The sequence below is a fragment of the Solanum stenotomum genome, chromosome 8, assembly GCF_019186545.1.
Source record: "Solanum stenotomum isolate F172 chromosome 8, ASM1918654v1, whole genome shotgun sequence".
NCBI classification, from domain to species: Eukaryota; Viridiplantae; Streptophyta; class Magnoliopsida; order Solanales; family Solanaceae; genus Solanum; species Solanum stenotomum.
Genome location: NC_064289.1, coordinates 14,196,890 through 14,221,234, shown reverse-complemented (window position 1 = coordinate 14,221,234; position 24,345 = coordinate 14,196,890). Strand labels below are relative to the sequence as shown.

At 28.0% G+C, this 24,345-nt stretch overlaps 3 protein-coding genes across 3 annotated transcripts in view; 2 read left to right on the top strand and 1 right to left on the bottom strand.

The window, feature by feature from the left end:
* Window positions 1-24,345, bottom strand: part of LOC125875055 (inactive poly [ADP-ribose] polymerase RCD1-like) — a 485,870-nt gene that overhangs the window by 204,697 nt on the left and 256,828 nt on the right. The gene's annotated exons all lie outside the window — the stretch shown is intronic.
* LOC125875097 (dolichol-phosphate mannose synthase subunit 2-like) overlaps window positions 1-24,345 on the top strand; it is a 250,508-nt gene that overhangs the window by 102,561 nt on the left and 123,602 nt on the right. The gene's annotated exons all lie outside the window — the stretch shown is intronic.
* Window positions 7,634-9,176, top strand: LOC125875085 (protein RGF1 INDUCIBLE TRANSCRIPTION FACTOR 1-like). The gene is made up of 4 exons (XM_049556165.1): window positions 7,634-7,811; window positions 7,891-8,079; window positions 8,171-8,386; window positions 8,518-9,176. The coding sequence occupies exons 1-4, from the start codon at window positions 7,809-7,811 to the stop codon at window positions 8,779-8,781; spliced, it is 672 nt and encodes a 223-aa protein (XP_049412122.1). The 5' UTR covers window positions 7,634-7,808; the 3' UTR covers window positions 8,782-9,176.

The following is a 24,345-nucleotide window of genomic DNA, read 5'->3' as shown; positions in this document are numbered from 1 at the left end:
TTTGCGGCCTTCAAATTGTGCCATTTCTAAAGTGGACAACTAAAAAGGGACGGAGGGAGTATAGTTTTATAGTACTCCCTCCGTCCCATTTTATATGATGTACTTTGATTTAGCACAAACTTTAAGAAAAATGGAAAGACTTTTAAAACTTGTGGTCCAAAATGAATGATAGAAATTTGTGTGGTTGTAAATCATTTCATTAAGGGTAAAAAAGACATTTTATAGGCAAATTGTTACTTAAAATAGAAATGTGTCATTTTTTTTGGGACTGACTAAAAAGGAAAGTAAGTCATATAAATTGGGACAGAGGGAGTAATAATTTTGTCTATTTTTAATTGTTATAATTTTTATTTTTAGAGTTAAATTTATAAAAAATTGACTAACTTTTTATGATATATATTTTAATCATAATGATATGCAAAAAAATTGTAATTTATAGTATTTTTCGTATAGTTTTAAATATCTAATTTTTTTTGTTTAAAATATTCGAATTAATGTAATATAATTTAACTTTGAAAAAACGCAACATGACAAATAAAAGTGGACGGAAAAAATATTCTTAGGGACGGGTGATTTTTTTATATATAATTTCAGGCCATGAACTAAGAGATAGTTACATTCAACATTTATTTTTTATCATGATTTTAGAATTAGGTCCATTTCATATATACTCAATGTTGAGCTTATTTTGTTATATTCATGCTCCAAATGTTCAATTTTAGATCTACGGGAATGTCAATATATAAGAGTAGTAATAAAGTTAGGAATTTAAATTAAGATTTAAAAATATTTATGCTAAAAGATTTCAACAATTTATATATATCATTATGTCAGAATTTCATAGTCTCTTTAGATATTAATGATTTTCTTATATAGTCTCCAACTATTCTCACTACATGAGTTATTTATTAAAATTGAGTTGACCTTAGATCATTTCTTATCAATATTATAGGTAATTTATTTCAAAAAGGATACTTATGTTTCCAATAATTAAACAGTGTATTGTCTCTTGAGAAATTAAATTTTTTTTGTATCGTGTGCTACACTGCCATCTAAGGTGGATGGAGTACCTTCATATAGCCTATAGGCCACAAGTGGTGTACTAATTCAAATCTTTTTTGTTTTTGTTTTTGGTCACTCTAAATACGGCACCAAAGGACAAACAAAGTTGTTTTAGTCACACATATTAGTTACTTTTATTATCAATTTCAGAATTTCTATCTAATCACATAAATATTTTTATTAAATCGATTTTAATATCCAAAATGTAGCTCAACACTTGATACCTATCAACTACTTCTAATTAGTTAATTCAAAACGAGTTCAAAGTACTTTTCCGTAATAGGAGAAGTAGTTTTCCAAAGTACAAAAACATAATTATTTTTTAGAAACACTTTTAGAATTTTCACCAAAAAAATTGTTTCGGATAAAACTTTTAAAAAAAGATAGTTTATATATTTTATTGTGACATTCATAAGAAACGTGTATTTTCTATACTGGCGGGGGGGGAGGGGGAAGAGTTATGTCTAGCTATCATATTAGCCCCTCTCTTTTCCCACATTTTGTGTGCGCGTCTGCTAGGAAGTAGGAATATATAATTAGGTATACTAATTTAGTTGTTGCTCATTTTTTGAAAATAGATACTGAGTGTCTTTTTTTTAAAATTATTATTATTTTTTATTTTATTTTTAACATGAAGAAAGAAAACGAGCGCCCACAAAATAGAAGATTATTAATCTAAAAGAAAGGTCTCAAAAGGGTTCCTTCCACAAAGAGAACAAGTTCAGAGATGTAATTATTGTGGGCCGGGAAAATTAATTTAATATTACTACTAATCTATGATTAACATCTTTCAGATACATAGTAGTCAAACTTTTGTACTTCATTAATTTCTTAAAATAAATAAACACAAGAGCTCTTCACTCACCCAAAGATCATCATTTGTAGATTTTAAATTAAAATTTCATCCCTTTATAGACTCCTTTAAAGATTAGCATGACTTTTGCATAAAAATAACACACATAAATCGAAAAATGATCGGAAAATCTTTATATGTACGTATTGATAATTACCTCAAAAGTGATGGAATCTTAGGGCTTGATTTAATTAGAGATGAAAAAGATGGCATCAATATAAGATATTTCTTCAATAAACTCTTGGCTTGTGTGGTTATATATATATACTTCCTTCCAACAGGATTATGTTGACACTTTGAATAAGTCACCTCTATTATTGAGGTCTAATATTCCCTTGCAAAAATGACATCTACTCTTATCTAATTATAAAAATAATATTATCCTTACAAAAGAAAAAGATTATAATATCTTCTTGAGAAAAACAAAATAGTAATTAACAACAACGATGAAGATGCTTAGAATGTCATTATCAATTTCTCTTATAATTAAGTAAGCTTTACCAATAAGATTCCACCTAGTTAATTGTACATCAATTGAGTAGATTACTTGAGATTTGCGGCATGAAGCTTAGAAGTGAGCATTAGTTTAGAGTAGAATGTACAAGTAAACGTTGTTTAAGAAATATCTAATGTTCAGATGTTCAATCAAAATATGTTATATAATTCAAATATTAAAATAAAATTTACTAAAATGTTTAAGAGATTATCGATGTATACCAATTTATATAAGTTGCTTAATGATGATGATGACCAATCTTCTTTTTTGGTAACAATTTGGTATTTGGTACTCATCGGTTTAACTAATCAGGATACTTGCCCAATAAAATTCATTATTTTAAAAAAGAAGCTGCTAAAGAATTTTTCTTGTTTCAAAACTCAAATTTTATTTTCAGTTGAAGTCAATAATTGTTTTTATAACAATAAAAACCAATTTTGAATTATAACTCCAATGTTTGTCTCAATCATACACTCTTAATCTAATGACTATTAATGGTGGAGTCTTAAACCGCACCACTGACTTCTTTAATAATAATAATAATAATAATAATAAAAATAATATTAATAATAATAATAATAATAAAACTTAAGGTATAAATTCTCTATCTTTCTTTGTAAGTAAAGCAGAAATGAGGTCGGTAATGGAATGATCGAGAGTTTTTCCTTTTGAAGCATCAATCGTATAGGGTGATTGGATCAGGTCAAATAAAAAAGACTTTGATAACTCAAGATTTATATTTGAAAAAAAGATGAGGAAAACAACGATACTTTTCCAAGTATGGTAATTGAGCCTCTACTTATAATGAGGTGATTATATTCATATATTGTCAATTTGTCAGGCCTAACTTTATAAATAATAAAAATTTACTCGCATTTAATATTTATATTAAGTCAATAAATGTATGACATGTCTTTGTATACAGAACTTTAACACTTAACTATAATTAGTTACTAATATGTATTTTTATCTTATCAACTCATTTAACTACGGATTTTAGTGTAAACCCTTTGATACAAATGAATATTTATCTTAAAACCCACCAAATAAAAAAGATCCTAATGCGTGAAAATATCTATTCACTATGATCAATATTTTATGAACATATAGCATGAAAAGTTTTGTTAGGTATATGATCACTTCTATCTGATGGAATTCTTAGAGTTTCGTATTCCCTTTTTAAGAATTTTTTTTTACAAGAGAAAAGCAACGTTCAAGAATATGATGAAAGAGGAAAAATACAAGAAGAAAAAGTACCTTTTTTTTTTGTTATCCTTTTCATCTGTTTTGGTGTGAAGAGGGTATTGCCTTGTACATCATAGAAGAAAACAAATTATTGAATTTTGATTAGATAACTAGTACTTATGGAGTGCGACTCCTCCTTTTTCATCTTTCTATATATTTATTATCAGACTTTTATTTTTTATTCACCTAAGAAGAGCTACAAATTCCTAAATTTTATTGTATTTCATTAATTTTATTGATAATATTTTATTGTATTTCTTTTTATTTCTATTCTTACTATTAAATAATTATGTGGAATGCTAGTTGTCAAATTTAAAGTTTTAAAATATTATCAATAAAATTAATTTAATACAATATACTTCTAATTAAAATTTTATTAAAAGCATGTCAATGCCCCAAGTAATATGAAGTAATTATTTTCAATTTCAACATGGTATGTAAGTAAATGTAGAAACAAATACGAATTAGACCACATTGGGTAAATATTTATCAAGGTGTTTATGCCAATTATTTATATTTACTATATTTAATGAGATAAAAATGTATGTTAATTATAATTTATTTTTAAAAGATTATGTACAAATAAATGTTATTCATTTATTGGTATAAATATCAAGTACAAAATAAATATTTACACTTTTATTATCTATATTAACAAACTATATGAGGATATTGTTTAAATAATTACTCCCTCTGTCCCTAATTACCTGTCCATTTTTGAATTGGCACATCTATTAAGGAAACAATAATTGACATAGTGAGTTTATCATTTTACCCCTATTAATTATGAAGTGGATGAATTAAAAACTTAAGATTTTCAAGAAGTTCTACCTTTTCCAAAATAATTAATTGGGGGTATAATAGGTAAAAAAAAAGTTGTCCTTTTTTTATTTGTCAAAATGGACAAGTAATTAGGGACAACTAAAAAAAATGTAGACAAGTAATTAGGGACAGAGGGAGTTGTTTTTACAGATTAATCACAGAAAAAAATTGTTTGACATTCTTCAGAAGATATTACTCCTAATAGAATTGTCTAGACAAATAATGGCTAGAATTCGAACCCAAAGAAATGGGTAGAAATAAAATGCGCAAANCAAGTTATACCTTTTCCAAAATAATTAATTGGGGGTATAATAGGTAAAAAAAAAAGTTGTCCTTTTTTGATTTGTCAAAATGGACAAGTAATTAGGGACAACTAAAAAAAATGTAGACAAATAATTAGGGACAAAGGAGTTGTTTTTACAGATTAATCACTGAAAAAAATTGTTTGACATTCTTCAGAAGATATTACTCCTAATAGAATTGTCTAGATAAATAATGGCTAGAATTCGAACCCAAAGAAATGGGTAGAAATAAATGCGCAAAATGACATTTCCAAGAACGATATGGTGGTTAAGTTTTCTTAAATAAATTATATTTTTCGTCCACTTTTAACTGTCATAGTTTCCTTTTTTTAGAGTCAATTTATTAAAAAATTGACTAACATTTTATGATGTATTTTTTTATCATATTAATATGCAAAAAGTTGCAATTTATAGTTCTTTTCATATAGTTTTTAAATATCTGAATTTTTTGTTTAAAATATAAAATTAATATAATCTAATTTAAATTTAAAAATTAATCAAATTGACTTTCAAAAAGCGCAACATGACAAATAAAAGTAGACAGATGAAGAATTAGGAATAATTTTTTACCTTTTAATCTTTATTTATGTCTTAAGATACTCTATATTTTTTCTTATTTACTCTAGTTAAAACATTTGTAGTCTTTATATATGTAATCTTAAATTTCTAAATGACAAATACTTTCGAATAATTATTTTAAAAATCACGACACCTCATTTGAAATAGGAGTATGATACTATTATTACCGTGCGCACTTGAAGCACAACATAAAATAGTCAATAATGGACCAAATATACCAAATTGTAAAAATGGGGAACAATATGTCAAATACACTATTGAAACCCCACTTACCTTGTTGAATATTAGAGATTATAATTTAATAAATCTAATGGGCATGATTATTTAGTGAACAACAATTAAAAGGAGGAAAGCAAACAAACTAATGGAGAAAAAAATAATACTAAAAAAGTAGAAATGACATGACCTAATTAAGAAAGGATGTGTATATATTAGGGGTGTGAAAAAATTAAACTGACCGATAAATTAAATCGAAAAAAGTGTTATTGATTTATTGCTATTGGGTTATTGGGTTAACGGTTTCTTAATGTTTTATAAAAAAAAATTATTGGGTTATCGATTCGGTATTGGTTTTTAATATTGGGTTATTTGGTAAACTGATAACTCATTAAGAGTTAAGACTATAGTAATTTACTGCTTCTACATATACATACATATTAGTAAATATTAATCTCAATATCTTAATAGTTATGTCTTTGTCATTTAGCCATCTCATACTTCGCTGTGACTTGAGTTCACAACTTTACATTATATAAATCGTCAAAACCTAAAGTAAGAACCATATTCCTCTTGATTTCTCTTTGTGTTACACATGTATAGTTCTTTTCATGTTTGCTACTATTATTTCTATTTTATGAGCTTTTGTAAAGTTACATTATTGTCTTGTTGTGTCAAATTTATTAGAGAAGTCATATATTTGTTTTATAGGTATTTTCTTATTGGTTAAACCGAAAACCAAACCGTTAAGGACCAAATCGATAAATCGAAAACCAATAAAAAAATATCTTATTGATTCGTTATTAATTTAGCGTATTTAAAAATCAAAAACTGATAAACCGAACTAATAATATATAAAACCAAACCGAACCAATTGATGCACACCCTTAATATATATGCATGAAAATGAAAGGGTAATAAACACTTAAAATATAAATGGATAAGAACGACTCACAAGTCACAAATGCCCCCTAATTCTTTATGAACCCAACAAGTCGATAAGCACCAGATAACTTAACTAATACAATATGTTTCGTTTGGAACCTCAAAAAAGAAACAAGATAAACAATGGATTATAAGATTTTATATTAATGATTCATCACACATATATATATATATATAATAAAATAGACTAGATACATCATGCTACTTGCTCTCTGTCGAACTTACATGATAAAAATGACATTTGGAAAGTCATCTAAATTTTATATAATTTTAAAATTTTAAATTATTAATTATTATAATTTGTAAATATTTTTTTTGTAATTTTTAAATAATATATATTTTTTTGTTTTAATTTATTTGACAAGATATAGTTTTAAGAGTCAATAACTTTTTTTAAAATATATTTTTAAATATTTCAGATCATCAATTATTTGAATTTATAGTACTTTTTACATCATTATCAAATAATACATATTACTTAATCATCTCAATTTATGTGGGATTGGTATAATTTCGAGAGTCAATGAAATTTTTATAATTTTAAATTGTTGATTATTGTGATTTATAATATTTCTACCAAACGATTTGTGTGTTAGACAGTGTTACTAGTACCTTGTTTGATACACTTTTGCTACTTACGTACATTCTATTGGATATTAAAGTGTGTATAACTAATACATAAAATTCATAATATCAATACTACAAAAAATTTTAATACATATATTAGCAGATTAAAAACAAATATCGTCCTTTAAAACCTTTCACATCCTTTCCTCAATTTTAATGGAGTATATTTTTGTAAATGATTTTTTATATATAAATAATGCCAAGGACGTTATTTTTAATAACCCAATAAAAAATTACATAAAAATAATTTCAACATAACTAATATAATATTATTAAAATCAACATTGTTAATATATCATATTTAATGTACTATTTTTATACTATATTCTACAAAACGAGTTCTAAATATGTACCCGTAAGAATATATTTATTATTATTATTTAATATTGATATTATAATTTGATCATTAAGTAACAAAAAGAAAGCCCCACAAGTCACAGTGCCATCCCAAGTCCTTACAAGTAGCCATCATTTCTCTCACCCCCTCCAATTTCTCCCAAACCAAAAATCCAACATTTTCTCTTTCTTTCTTTCTCTCACATAATATTCATTCACAAGAAAATCAAAAATCTGAGCGTTACTACTGAGAAAGTATTTCAAACTGGCGATCGACAATCAAGAAGCCCCAATCCGTGAATTTAAGCCTAAGAACAGGCGTATCATGGTACTATTTTTAACCACTTAAAACACAAAATCATTCTGTTCCATTCATTTATTTTCTTTGCTGATTTTTCTTTTTTCAGGGACCTGATGAGGAGGATAATAGGTGGCCGCCATGGTTGAAACCATTATTGAAGGAACAATTCTTTGTTCAATGCAAGTTACATGCTGATTCCCACAAGAGTGAATGTAATATGTACTGTCTGCAATGTAACAATGCCCCTCTCTGCTCTGTCTGTTTAGCCCATCACAGAGATCATCCTGTCATTCAGGTTTCCCCATTTTTCCTCCATTATTTTGCTCATATGAAATTGCTCTGTTTTTTTCTTTAAGCTTAAACAGAGTGTCACTTTGTTGAAACAGATAAGGAGGTCATCTTACCATGATGTGATAAGAGTGAATGAGATTCAGAAGTATTTAGACATTTCTTCAGTCCAAACATACATTATCAACAGTGCTAAAGTTGTTTTCTTGAATGAAAGGCCACAGCCTAGGCCAGGAAAAGGGGTCACAAATACTTGTGAAGTATGTGAAAGGAGTCTTCTTGATTCCTTCAAATTCTGCTCTCTTGGTTGCAAGGTATACAAAATTGACCATTAATTTCTCCATTTAATTGTCATTGAATAAAATTCTTTATTGCACACATTTCAAGGTAATGGCACACTGGTCCATTAATTGATGACAAATCTTAAGCATTATCAATTTTACAGATTGTTGGGACCTCAAGTAATTTTGTGAAGAAGAAGAAGAAGCCGAAGAATTCGCCGGAGAAGAAGAGATTACCGGCGCCGATGGCGGCATCGGAATCTGATGACTTTTACTGTAGTAGCAGCAGCAGCCATGGCCGGAGAAACAAGATTCAGAGTTTCACTCCGTCAACGCCCCCTCCAACTTCTGCTAATTACAAAACGGCCAAGCGTAGAAAGGGAATTCCTCATAGAGCCCCAACAGGAGGACTATTCATAGAATATTAATCTTTGCAATCTCAGTCCTTTATTTTACATCTAAAATGCATAATGTCTATACAAATATACTGCCTAGTTTATCAAGAATGCAATCCCAACAAACACTAGTGCTTTCTTCAAAAAAGGCCAGTGTTTTAAAGCTCTTTAGTCCACAAGAGCCGTATTGTATATAGTTTTTAGGATCAAATAGGATATGATGATAAATTGGAGGTGTGGAAGTTGAAATAAGAAAAAATGTAAGGACTAATAGTGCTAAGTTAGAAGTTGGGCTTAGAAAATAAGCTACTATAGTTTGATGAACTACTAATAAATATTAGATTGTTTATACATATGTTTTGAATGTATCTTCGAGCCTTTGTAATCTAAAATGTAAATATGAATATAGTATTGTGATTATTAGAATACTTAAAAACATAGTGTCGACATTTGGAATAGAGCTTTAGCATTATAATTGTCTCATCTTTTTTTATCTTATACTAAAAAATTGACACTTCCTTATCGTCTAAATTTTAGTGCTAAATGATATTATCCCTTCTTATCCCAATTTCAATATTTCTAATATGAATTTGACATGATAGGTTGAAAATCACTCAACAACATTAAAAGTAATAAGATATATATATATATATATATTTATAAACATAAATTACACATTTATTTCTTTGTTAATCTTGGTGTCGATATAAATTGAGACGGAGAGAATATAAAATTAGAGCAAAGACGGGGATTGAAAGAAATGGTGGCGGAATGAGATAGGTGATACGTGTCGGTTGGTATTTGGTGAAGAAAAAAGGAAGATGTCTTGGTTCGTGGAATGTAAGAGTTAGGTCAGCCGCCCTTTGGTGATTATTAAATTGGGTTTATTCATTTTCTTGGTGGAGGGGTTTTCTATTAGTGGAGGACTTCTATTTATGGCTCTCCGATTAGTATTACCATTGAACGGTCACGGTGAATACACAGAGAAACTTATCTTTTCTGCATACACGAGTGTTTATACTTTACAGGCATAACGACAAAAGGAATTATTCTGAGGATTGAGGATTGATCGGATAGTAAACACTATTCACTTTTTATTTTACTTTTTTAATATTTATTTTTATTTGATCGTTTTATTTTTATTTATCAATTTTAACATATCAAGAAAATATAATTAATGTACATATTTCATTCTTATAGTTAAATATTTATTTCTCAAATTATTTTCAGAATTTAATAGGAGTACTATATACCTTAATTACTTGTCCACTTTTGAATTAGCACACCTATTAAGAAAATAATGATTGACATAGTGAGTTTATCATTTTATCATTATTAATTATGAAGTGAATGAATTAAATACTTAAGAGTTTCAAGAAGTTCTATATTTTTCAAAGTAATTAATTGAGGATATAATAGGTTTAAAAAAATTGTCCTTTCTTGATTTGTCAAAATGGACAAGTAATTAGGGGCAACTAAAAAAGGAAAAGTGGACAAGTAATTAGGAAAAATTGAGTATTAATTAATAAGAATAGTGTGATAAATAAGAGTTTTTGGCTAAAAATATCCTTAAACTATACTCTTAACCTAAATTACATCCTTAAATTATTTTTCTTAATAAAAAACATCTCCAGACTCCAAGTATTTAAAACTTAACAACTTTCATCCCTTTATTAAAATTTGTCAAAAAATTAGCGAATTCCACACAAAAAAACATATGCAATTCATACTATTCTCATAAAAAAAATCTAATAATTATTACTTGTTGGAAAAAGCTTCCAAAAATTAATTTTTTTTTAGACCTTTGTTTGCTGTTAAAAAAAATAATAATGTTAGAACAGTGTGAGTCTACGAGGAGAGATGATCTGCTCTTCTTCTTTGCCAACAGAATGGAGTTAGAGCTTAATTTTACACCATCTTCACTTTGCAAAGTTAAACTGTCGTTGGATCAATAATTTTTTGGGGCAAACTGATAGTTGAGGTAATCAAGATTCAACTAATTTTGATCTCTAGTACTCGAGTTTCGTTTTCCATTATTAGAAGTAAAAGTCTCTGATCGACACCACTTTTTGCAGATTCAATGAGAAGAAAACATTTCAACGGATAATTTTTTTGATACAAAATCAAATGAAAACTAAATAAAAACAAAATTGCTAATTAAGAGGAAGACAATGCAAAACGTTGTTGCTAAAAAAGATTCACAATATTTTATTTTAGATGTATGTAGAATGAATAAAATTGGTTTATTGAGGATGATTTAGGGAGTTTTGTTGAGAGTAGTGTGAACTGTACATGTTTTTTGTGAAGAATTTGTTAATTTTTGACAAATGTTAACAAATGGATGAAAGTTGTCAAATTTTAAATAATTAAGGGATGTTTTCTGTTAAGAAAAATAATTTGAGGATGTAGTTTAAGTTGTGGATATAGTTTAAGGATGTTTTTTTTGCCAAAAACTAGAGAAAGTAACTATGTTAATCATTACTCCCTTCGTCCCATTTTATGTGAGGTAGTTTGACTCGGCGTTTAAGAAAGAAAGGAAGACTTTTAAAATTTGTGGTCTAAAATGAATGATAGAAATTTGTGTGACTATAAATCATTTCATTAAGTATAAAATGGACATTTTGAAGTTAAATTATTACTTAATATAGAAATGTGTCATTCTTTTTTGAACGGACTAAAAAGAAATGTAAGTTATATAAATTGAAATAGAGGAAGTATTATTTTTATGAATATATCAAAATGAAATATGGTAAGTAAAAGTGAATAAAAGAATGATAAGTAAAAGTGAACAAAAGAGAATAATATTTTTACATTTTGAATTCACGTATTCCCTTATGCAAAATAAATACATTTTTTATGTTGTGGTATATTTCTTTTAAAAAGTTAATTAATAACATTAATTAAAGGCTAATTTATTAATATTATTATTTTGCTTCTTCCCAATTCTTTTATTAAAATTAGAAAGTGAAAATTACGCGTATAAGCAAATATATACTAATTAATTAGTTAACATAACTAGAGTTTGCCTTAATTATAATTTGCGACCTATTTTTAGCTATAATTACGCGGCTTAACTTTTTAGTTTAGTATAATTTGCACGTTTGTATAATTCAGAATTTGTATAATAAAATTTGTATAACTTTTGTATAATGTAATTTTGTATAATATAATTTGTATAACTGTTTACACTTCAGATGTTTGTAATTGTATAAATTCGTTATTTCGAGTTTATAAAAAAAATAACTGAACTATACAAATGTAACTGTAAATCATACAAACCCGTGACTTATACAAACGATGCAGCTTAAACTATAACTATAGTCCATAAATATGCAAACTATAGCTATAGAGTATAATTAAGTTTATTATAGTAACTATTTGCAAAAGTTCCCCAATTAGAAATAGTTAGAAAACTCTACTAAAGAGAAGGATAATTTTTTAAAAATTATTTATTTATTTATTTTGTAATATGGAAGGAATAANGGTCTAAAATGAATGATAGAAATTTGTGTGACTATAAATTATTTCATTAAGTGTAAAATGGACATTTTAAAGTTAAATTGCTACTTAATATAGAAATGTGTCATTCTTTTTTAAACGGACTAAAAAGAAAAGTAGGTTATATAAATTGAAACAAAGGGAGTATTATTTTTATGAATGCATCAAAATCAAATATGATAAGTAAAAGTGAACAAAAGAATGATAAGTAAAAGTGAACAAAAGAGAATAATATTTTTACATTTTTGAATTCACGTATTCCCTTATGCAAAATAAATACATTTTTTTATGTTGTGGTATATTTCTTTTAAAAAGTTAATTACTAACATTAATTAAAGGCTAATTTATTAATATTATTATATACTAATTAATTAGTTAACATAACTAGAGTTTGCCTTAATTACAATTTGCGACCTACTTTTAGCTATAATTATGCGGCTCAACTTTTTAGTTTTGTATAATTCACACATTTGTATAATTCAGAATTTGTATAACTTTTGTATAATGTAATTTTGTATAATGTAGTTTTTTATAATATAATTTGTATAAATGTTTACATTTCAGATGTTTGTAATTGTATAAATTCGTTATTTTGAGTTTATAAAAAAAATAACTGAACTATACAAATGTAACCGCAAATCATATAAACCCGCGAATTATACAAACGATGCAGCTTAAACTGTAGCTATAGTCCATAAATATGCAAACTATAGCTATAGAGTATAATTAAGTTTATTATAGTAACTATTTGCAAAAGTTCCCCAATTAGAAATAGTTAGAAAACTCTACTAAAGAGAAGGATAATTTTTTAAAAATTATTTATTTATTTATTTTGTAATATGGAAGGAATAATACTATTCCTCCCCTAATAATTTATTTGTTTTAAAACATGATGTTTAAAAAATATACAAGACATGTTTATAGTACTTTGATTTTAAATTCAATTTGAAATAGTAATTTCAGAATATAATACTAACATAACACATTCACCCTTCTCCTTAACATCTACGTTTGTTGTTTATATTCACATCCTCAACATGGTCGTTTTGTTCTTGATAATAACATAATTTATGGGAAGGCAACAATTGAGAAGTGACAACCCCCTTGCGTTTTCCATACACTACAAGTCTTTTTACAAGTCTTATTGGAAAAGAGATGGGAGTGCATAGTGGGCCCAATGGCCCCTCTCATGCCCCAAATGAAAACTATATTGGCTCGACTCGTTGGTACGTGGGATAATATAAGAACAATGATCTCATTATAAAATATGAAATTATTTTATTTTACTTGAGTTATTTAGTTATGAGTATATATTATTTTTAAATGGTTTGATAATTTTGTTCGAAAATCTTTTTGTTCGCTATAAACTCTAACTTCTAACTTTTCTAGACCTTACTTGAGGGATTATGTTGACCTCACTTGTGGGATTATGTTGTTATTGTAAATTAATAAGTACTACTTTCTCGGTCCCATTTTATGTAACATTTTTTCCTTTTTAGTCCATCCTAAATGAAAACTATATTAGCCACTCGTTGGTAGGTGGGATAAGAACAATTATCTTGTTAAAATATATGAAATTATTTTATTTTACTTTAGTTATGAGTATATAATATTTTTAACATTTTAAATTTTGTTCCATTAATTGGATGAAAATGGTGGTAATAGTTACTCTTTTTATTTATCTTGTCTAGCATACTAAATGACCTAATATCTTCCCTCTCTTATTTGACACTTTTGATTTAAGAAATGTCATAAATAAATATTACCTTATTAAATAAAAAGACATTAATTATTTCTCTCATTTCCATCTTTAATACTTCAAAAGGATGTGTATAATCGATATTCATTCGAGGAAGGGATGATAAAGGATATTTTAATCAACTACACCGTCTATTATGCTTAATATTACTAACAAATAGTAATAGGTTAGCAAAATTTTCAAAGGTTTTTTGTTGCGAAATTATGAATAGGATTCTTTTTATTTTTAAATTCGAAATTTCACTTATTCTATCATGATTCATTATTAAAGAAGTAGAATTTTTTCATTCTTAAATATATAATTTTGAAATTTCACTCATTCTACCATGACTCAGTATTAATGAAGTAGCATTACGCAAGGCATGAATCACAATTTCACCCTTTTTGTTTAAACAGTGTGAAGGCCTTCTGTTGACTTTGACTTGCTCTACTTATTTAAAACTTCTAGATTCTTTGACTTTCAACCATCAAATTTGCTTGCTCGTAGACCCTTGACTTAGCTTCCTCTTTCCTCATCTCACTCGTTTTCGCTTTTAATTCCCATTTCCCATCAATAGTACAAAAATGAAAGGGAAAAATCTTGATCAAGTTTTTATTTATTTTTATTTTTTTATTCAATATTCGATATTTTATTAAAGCTAACTAAATTTGAATTTGAGTGGAAAAGTTTCATATTTAGATAAATCGTTCCCTAACAAATTTGACTTCGTATGTAGAGGAGAATTCAGAATTTCAAGACAACAGGTGCACTACCAACGACTATTGCACGTTAGTTAAAATATGTTACCCAATGTCTATTTGTATGATAATTTTATTTAACATAAATATAAAACGAACTAATGTACTAACATTTATATATGAATTAAATGACCCTTCTAGTGGCATAGCCATAATTTTCAATAAGGGGTTCAAAATCTTTAGAAATAGACACACGGAGTAGCCGAAGAGGGTTCGACATCTACTATATATACATAAAAAATAATAATTTAATCATGTATAAATAATATAATTTTCCGCCGAAGGGAGTTCATCGCCCCTAAACCCAACTAGATAAAATTTTCTTTGTGGAGTGGTGATTTTAAATTTCACGTTACACTATGAGGTTGCAAGTTTGAAACTAGTCATCCCCTTAATTTAATCACAATTCAAACCTAGTCCCCTCACCTCAGAGGCGGACAACGTTTAAACCAACGCACCCAAATGGTTTTAGAGTCTTTAATTGGGTGCCTGATAATATATATATATATATATATATAATTTTTGAAATTAACGGGTGCATGTGCATCCTCTAGGGAAAACGAGAGTTCACCTCTGTTCAGGAACTCAAACCTGAGATCATTGAACAAAGATGAAGGAGTACTTATGTTAAATTAGGTCTTGGGCCTAACTATAAACTAGCTCAAAGGGAGGAGGATTGCCCAAGTCTATAAGGAGTCTAATTATCTCATTAACCACTAATGCGAGACTTTTGTTATTCTTTAACATCCCATCTCACGCCTAATGCTTATCATCTGGTGAGTGAAGAATTTCAAGGTAAATTAGGTTTTAGGCCTGATTCACACCCCAAAAGCTAGCTCAAAGGCAGGAGGATTGCCCAAGCCTATAAGGAGTTCACTCATCTCATTAACCACAAATGTGAGACTTTTGTTATTTTTTTATCAACTTAGCACTCCACCATAACCTCATTAGTGTTCAAAGTTTTAGTTATTAAGCTTCCTGATTCATGAACTGCTTCTCAGTTCATTTGAGTGATAGACCATCATCAACGAAAATACTTACTTCGATCCTATTTATGCTCCAAAACAATGGGATATATATTGAATATATATAAGTAAGAATTTATCATTTTTAGAAAGTGATTTTTACTTCAATTTAGCCTTATACCACAATAGATCAGCAGGAATCGGTGCATGATCAATAGTATGGTGAATTGATTCTATAATGTCATTGAATTTACTTACGTATAAAATTGTCTAGATAAGTATCTCTTCATTGTAAATTGACCCAAATATATGGGATCGGAGAGCAATTTGTGGTAGTAATATTTTAAACGAGGACGCATTCATAGTTTGAATTTATTTAGAAGAATAAAAGGGACATTATCATGATTTATACTACCCCAAAATATTAATATCGACCCAAACAATATTTCCAAATTATTATTACTCTATTTTTAAATTATGATTTTGATATGAAAAATGACTTATATTATAGATAAACTAAAAAAACCAAGATAATGCTCACTACTAGTGGATAGAATTAATTCTTTCCATAGAGGTGGGGTCTTTTGACACCATACTCTACACTATCTCGAGCCTCTAACCTCTCCTTTTATTTTTATTTATACACTCCCTCCTTTTATTTCATATATTTTGATTGAATATTAAATTAAAAATAAAAAAAAGAACTTTTTTAATCTTAAATTAAAGATTTATATGATGTATGAAATATTTTTTGAATCTTATAATCTTAGACCATTAAAAACAATGTGGAATATAAAAATGACTGATTGTAAAACATAATATTCTTTTTTTTAAACGTACAACTAAAGAAAAATAAAAACATATAAATTAAAATAAAAAAATTATTGTTTAAAATTTTAATTTGGATGGGTTGAATGTGAGTGGTGTGCATATTGCCACTTGTATGCTCATTTTAACATATGTCAAAATGCCAACGAATAACACTGGTTGTACTTCTTCTTCCTTTTGTTGCTGTTCTCGCATTTTTTTTGCAAAAATATTCCTCCTAGACTTGCCCCTTACTCATCAAATTAATGAAAACCAAAAAGGTTTTAAAATTATTTATCATAATTTTTTTAATTAAATAAATTAACTTTATTAATTGTATTTTTAAACGTTAAACTTGATTATTAGTACTTTACCTAGTAATTTAATTAAAAGATAGTATTAAAAGAAAATAATATTTTTTCTAATAAAAGAAAAATATATAATTAATATAAGGGTTAAGTAAAATGAAATGAAAGAAGTAAAAAAAAAAGATTATTCTGAAACTCAATGAATTTAATATTTTACTTGTTTCAAATTATCTGTCGTATTTCTCTTTTACACGTCCTTTAAGAAAATATTAGTTATTTTCTTTACTATTAAAAAATTATAATAGTAGTATATTTTACGTAATTTATTGGTAATTAAGTCGTGGCTAACATAATAGGTATGTGTTAAGGATAAAATAATGAAATATTTCTCTTAATTAATACTTTTTAATACACGCAAATAAAAAAAAATATAACAAATATTTTGAGACACAAAAAGTACTTAGATAAAACAACAAAATCCTTTATAATTCTTCTAAGAGATTACACAAAAAGAAGGTGAAATTATGTAATTGTCTCCTGGCTAGTGAGGGCCAAGTAAGCACTCAATAATTGAAGTGTGGATCACACCTCCCTATTCCTATCCTATCAAAACAGGATATACTGTTGTATTTAATTAGTATTGTAGTTTGACGCAATGGCCACTAATCCATTATCCATGGGTTATTATAATGAATGACTTGTTATAATATCAATCTTACATATTTCATTTTTGATGAAACGTCACCTACAAATATGTTTTGGGTGATTTTATAGTGAGAATATTTTTTACTCACTTGATGTACATAACATAAAAAAGTTGTAAAGAAGAATTTTAAGTTAGAAATTATTGAATATTATCAATAAATTTTACTGTGTGATGGCAGGTTGTTTCCATTTTTACTAGATTAATGGTTGATACTTATAAAAGATTCACCTATAATTACTTAATAAATGAATTGATTGTGCAAATAATATAATTACTTAATAAATTAGATGGTCACAAACACAACTGTTTTAACGTGCAGATATGGGACATTAAGAGGGGTAAAATTTACGCTAAGACATTGCTTAGGTTTAGCTTTAAATATACATTTTTCCTATATTCGTATCGCATCGCAGTTTTCATCACTGACTTACTATTAATTCTTCAGGTATTATATCTCATATTTTTAAGCTCATTAAATTCACGTTATATATCAAGACGATTTTTCCGAAGACAAGGCTAGTAATACTCATTACTATTATCTCGTTAATTATTTTATTGTTCATTGCTTTAATTCATCAGCTTAATCACATTAAACAAACAATTTAGTAGTAACAATCTTATTGTTTGATCATTATATAATTTATATGTCCTAAATCATTTAAACAAGTTCAATTGTTACTCTGAGGGCAAATTAAACAATATTATTACAACTTAAAACTCTTTAAAGCAACAAATAATCTTGCAAAGTTAAGTTGGCTAAGTCATGATGTCACCTAATTTTACCATCCTTTTTAACTTGATATGATACGACAATAATATAAAGTTTAGGAAAGGCCAAATTTCATTGTCACTCTACACACACCATTGCTGATGTTTTTGTTTCACTATCTTTCTCGTCTGAGCCTTATGTGAATGCCATTTGTCATAAATAATGTATTAGTCATTTGTCAGTTTACCTATATTAGCTGCTTTACCTATTTTTCATGGCCACTGGACATACCAAATGGATTCACTTTTTTTTTCTTTTCTTTATGTGAATTACATCTCACTACATTAAAAATGATTTTTAGCGGTAATTAATTAACGATAATAGTTTAATTATTGTTATGACTTATGTATGTACTTTTAAAAGTAACTAACACTTATAAATAAAATTTATAGCGACATTGAGTTCAATGATAATTTTAACTATGTCGTTAAACACTTTAGCATTCTTTGTTAATATGTATGTTTATTGTTGCTAAAAGCTAATTTCGTTGTAGTGTGTGAATAGTGGAAGATAAGAAAGGATGAATGTGAAGGACTTTTAGTGAATTTCAACCGTGTATATTATTGATTATAGGGTGAATTTGTAAGTTACTCTTTGTAAGGGAAAGGGATAAGGGTTTGAAAAATATCTCAACTTTGGTTGGATTTGCTGTTGCGATACTAAACTTTCATGAGGACCTATTACCTCCCTAGACTGTTTAATACCGTATTTTTTACCCCCTGAACTATTTAATAGTGTATTTTAAAGGTATATATGTGCTCACGTGGACACATTACTAATTATAATTTTGCATTATTTTTATGTCCATGTGGACAAATATATATGTGTAAAATATGGTATTAAATAGTCTAGGGAGGTAATAGGTCCTCATGAAAGTTTAGTATCGCAATAGTAAATCCGATCAAAGTTGGGGTATTTTTCAGACCCTTATCCCTAAGGGAAAATTAAGTAAAATGACAAATATCTAGAGTATATTATGTAATATAGTTATAGTTTTAATTATTTTTAATTTGTAGCTATAGTTTTGTGAACTTTTGCTATTCGGTTTTCTAATGGTATAAATTCAGAATTTGTATAATTCGGTTTCTGATTGTATAAATCTAAAATTTGTATATGCTTATCCTAGCTATTTGTATACGATTTATGAAAAAATCATACTAAATTGGAAAAATTTCCTAAATACACATCTTATTTTTATCATAATCTCTAAAATTCCCTATCATTTTTTTTAAAAAAAAATCCCCTCTCTGATACATCACTCCGCTCTCGCTGATATATCCCTATCTCCCTCTCAGATACATCCTCCCCTTTCTGATACATCCCTTCCCTCTCGGATACATCCCTCCCATCTTTAATACATTCATCTCCTATGTATTCAGATGTCCTAACCCTTCTCTGATACATCCCTCCCCTCTCGGATACTTCCCTCTCCTATGTATCCGAAAGTCTAGTGATGTATTCGAAATTTCAGTGATGTATCCGAAATTCATAAATTTTTAGGGTTTCTTGTTATTTGGAAAATAGTAGGAAAATAATGTAATTAGCTCTTAACATTGTGAAATTTATGTAAATTATACTAATAAATTACTATGTTTGTATATTGACAAGCGAAATATACAAATGGAGTTCTGAAATAAATGTATAAATACAGAATTTGTATATACTTACCATGTTTGTATATTCGCAAGTGAAATATACAAACATGCAAGCGAACTATACTAAGCGCAACCTCCATAACAAACATAACTATAGCTATGAAGCGCAATTACCGAAATTACAATTATAAAGCCTTATTATGTCTATTATCTTTGCTATTTTTGAATGTTTTTTGTAATCACTTAATTAATCGAAACTCTAATCTCTCAACTTACGTGAGAAGATTTGGCAAAAAGGCCATTTTCAAATTTTGATTTGCAAAATGCTTAGTGAATTTTTTATTTTTGCTTTATTTTTCAGTTTTGGAATTCAGTAAATTGAATAAAGATGGGGTCATGGTATTCTTTATAATTTTAGAGAGTTTGAAGTAAGATTTTAAGTTTATTAATAAATATATTTGGGTCCATATATATCTAATCGTCTTTGATACAGAAGGAACACTAGTTTTTCACTCTTTTTCAAACGCGAATTTAGATTAGTTAAATTTCAAAATAATAATAATAAATGATCTGGTGTTTTCCCTTCTTTGCTTCTACCTTTTTTTTTATTTATACTCAAAAGAAAATAACGAATTAACGGTTTGTTTGGTTAGACATTAGTTATATTGAGATTTATTAGGCTGGAATTAGCTATTATAACATTATTATTTTTGTTAGTTGTTTGATATGTTGTTATTAAAAAAAGTGCAGCATAAATTCTAAAAAGAATGTTGTTTATTTACAAAAAATACCATCTACCTTATTTAATTGTAAAAAAGGTTTTGAGAGAACTTAAGGATATCTTTGTCATTTTCATTGTTTATCCCGTGATAATTATATCCATTACCATTATCACTCACAAAAATAACTTATTTTGATACTAATTACAAAATTTATTCATAATTAGTAACTAAACAATGAATAAGATCGATAATGTATACTAAATTCTAATCCAAAAACTATTTATGGTTTGTCCAGTCAAAAAGCATCGTAAGTTCGTAAAATGAACTTGAATTGCATAATTTGTAATGAAAATAACCAAACATTGCACTTGCTGTGCACCTACTAGCTAGAAACCAATTTTGCAAGTCATATTCTAGCTAAAGTAAAAACTTAATGTTTGATGTGTCGGTTCAAAGTCTCTAGTTGTAGTTCTAACACGTAGAAAAAATTTGTCACATCCCTTTTTCTCCAATATAATGGACCACTACATTGGAGTCCACTTGCCTATGGGATGTTAGATTCTATGCTCTATAAAGTACTCTCCACTATAGGGAGGTTTAATATAGTAAATTAATAACCTATAGCTATCAGACATCGAGAGTTATAATGGAATGAATACATTTCTTCCATTTTTAATTTGAGTTTTCGAGTTCAAACTCGTAAGTGACAATATTCCTAAAGGGGAATTCTCCTCCTTCATATGGAGTGAAGTAGACTTAATCGAGCTCTGAAATGAGTATCGAATATTGAATAGTCAAAAGAAATAACAATAACCTATAGTTTTGGTAGTATGCTATATTTGCCAAGTTGAAAAACAAAAGTGGTTGGTTGGTGTCGTAGCAAACATCTAAGGAGTAAAGACACGCCATGTTGGGGCCATTTAATTGGATTAAGCCCAAGAAAACCAATCCCAAACAAATAGAAGTGTCTAAATAGAGTGGGGTCCATGATTGGAGATAAGCCCAAGAGAAGTGACAAGACTGAGAATCATAACTAACTTGTATTGTAGTGTTGAGATTGCTTTATTGTTTATTACAATTCACAAGTCTCTATTCGAGTCTTGGATATGTAAAAAATTCTATTAGAAACATAATCCACCAATAGGATCTGCAAATTGTAATGCGCGATTCAATTTAATTGGAGCTCCAATATGACTGTGGATATCAAGTGAATATATATATATATATATATATAAAAGACCAAGAGTAATAGTCATCATAGTATGGAACTATAGACTTTAGAGTAGTAGTACTAGTAGACAAGTGAATGTTGGAAAATGCCAAGTCAATAAACAGTGTTTCCATCTAATCAACCTCTTCATTCATAAAATAAAATTTGGGCAAAAAACAAAAAGTAAAAACCTCTTCAGTCATAAACACCAAATTGTAGAATACTCCAAAAGTATTTCGACAACAATAACAATAATTAAAAGCACACCGATATTGAGTGTTAATAGAATGAATAATATTCTTTTATTTTTGCTCTTCAAATAACTTAATATTCATATGCCCATTCTAATCGTGCATTTTACTAATTATACATGAATTCAAGATTTAAAGTTGATGAATTTTTCAACGAATTTAAATTAATTTGCAATAACAATTAGATTCACATAGTGTATCTCTTATTATATAGACATGGAAAATGTATGAGAGCATCCTACACCTACCCAAAAACAAAAAAAAAAAAACCAAGACTAGTGCTGTTAAGTTGATGATCATAAAAAAGGCCCACATGTGTTCCTCATAGTAAATAGAAAATATGTACAAGACATGCAAGAAAAGAATAAATAAGCACTCAATTGATTGCTTGATATTCATGAATTTCAGTGGAAGATTGACTCTGTTATGGAACACTAGAATTCTTCCAGTACTGGTGACTTTGTTAGCATTTTCTATCAGTAAAATAAGGTGCTTTTAAAAGTAAAAGCTAAAGGAAAACGAGTCCAAAAAGATTACATATTTTTGACCCTCTAGTCCTAGCATATCTTTGGAAATGACACCACCAAAATAAATTCTAGGAGGGTGTGTTTAGGAGGGGAACTTTTTTGAGAAAAAATATTTTTAAATTTTCTTATGTTAGATATAAATTCCTAAAAGAAAGAGAATAACTTGATGACATTAGAAAAACAAGTTTCATTAGTGTTATCCCACCTGATTGTCTACTTCTCATCCTCAATAATACACCCACTCTTCTCCGGCACCCCGGCCCCCACCTCCACTTCTCTAACCAGCCCGTTTACCGCAAGAGTTACATAAACACATATTGTATTTTAATCTTGTTGACCGAGAATCGTATCTGAGACTATTATTGTTTTACCGTCTCACTCTCCAACCTCTCCTCACCTCCACCTCCACCTCCACCTCCACTTAGGTTCATTCAAACTCTTTTTGGTGAAAATCTATATTTTTTATACATGGTTAAAAATATATATATATATATATATATATAGAGAGTGGAGAAGTCAGAAATTTTGTTATGAGTGTCCAAAATTTAATATATATGTATGCAAAATAATTTTTGACCTATGTATTTCGTACTATTTTCTATATACATGGTAAAATTTTCGATTAAGGGTGTCTAATTGGTCACCTTTGGCTATATATGGCTACGCCACTAATAGTAGATGTTGAATCTCCCTCAACTTTATTGTGTATTTACTTCTTTATATTTTGTGTTCCTTATTAAAATTTTTGATTCCGCCACTAATTGGACTGAGAAGAAGGAATCTTTTGGGTTTTACATTTTTGAAAAGCCAATTATTGACTGTTGCTGATTCTTTCATCAACATGATTGACTTGTAGAACTCAAATTCCATTACGATTTCTTTTAGTTCTTTCAGTTTCTGGCACACCGTGTTCTCCCTTGTATGGTCCATTTGTCCACTCTTTCTCCCCACCCAAAGAAAGAAAACAATAAAATAAAACTTTAAAACGAGGCACAGAATACACTAATAAAGTAGCATTAAATTCAACATCTTGAATAGAAATATTGTATCAAGAACAAAAGCAAGAATATATACTTCCTTATCTGGGGGCGATTCCCATTTACCATTTCTAAGACAAAACTTTGCGGATTTTAACCTAAGTTATTGAGTTCTATCAAATCATAGTTGCAACTAGCTCCGCCAAGGTGCTCCTTGGTAGACTAATGCATGCTTGCTTTGAATCTCAGTTTCCACTTAATGAAAGTCTAGATATGTTTCTGATTTTAAGCTATTAAGTGTATTTGTTTACCTGATTTAAACACTAGTTGGTTTGAATAGGTCTTAATCATTATGTTTTTGAATAAATTCTTAATATTATTAATATGTATTTTGTGTGGCTATATAATTTTCATCATCACTCTTTCCTCAAACACCAGCCAACCCCACCAACTATCGATCTCTTCCATCACAATCACCATCATCATTGTCAACCACTATTACCATTGTCAACTATCAACAATATTTGTCATCACAACTATCACTGACAACCACATACCACTACCACTATCATCCATTACCATCACTGCGATCAATCCCTACTACCAGCCACCTCCACCATCACAACAACATCATCGCCAATTACCACCAACACAACGTCAACCAACACAAATTCTTCAGTCACAATCATCAACATCACCAATTACTAACATTGACTTACCATCACAACCACTATCATTATCAACCATCATCATCATGTAGTTACTA

Excerpts from the sequence above, each read along its gene's own strand:
- LOC125875085 (XM_049556165.1), top strand. Across the intron at positions 8,080-8,170 it reads GAGATCATCCTGTCATTCAG|ATAAGGAGGTCATCTTACCA; the intron begins GTTTCCCCATTT and ends TTGTTGAAACAG. Across the intron at positions 8,387-8,517 it reads TCTGCTCTCTTGGTTGCAAG|ATTGTTGGGACCTCAAGTAA; the intron begins GTATACAAAATT and ends TCAATTTTACAG.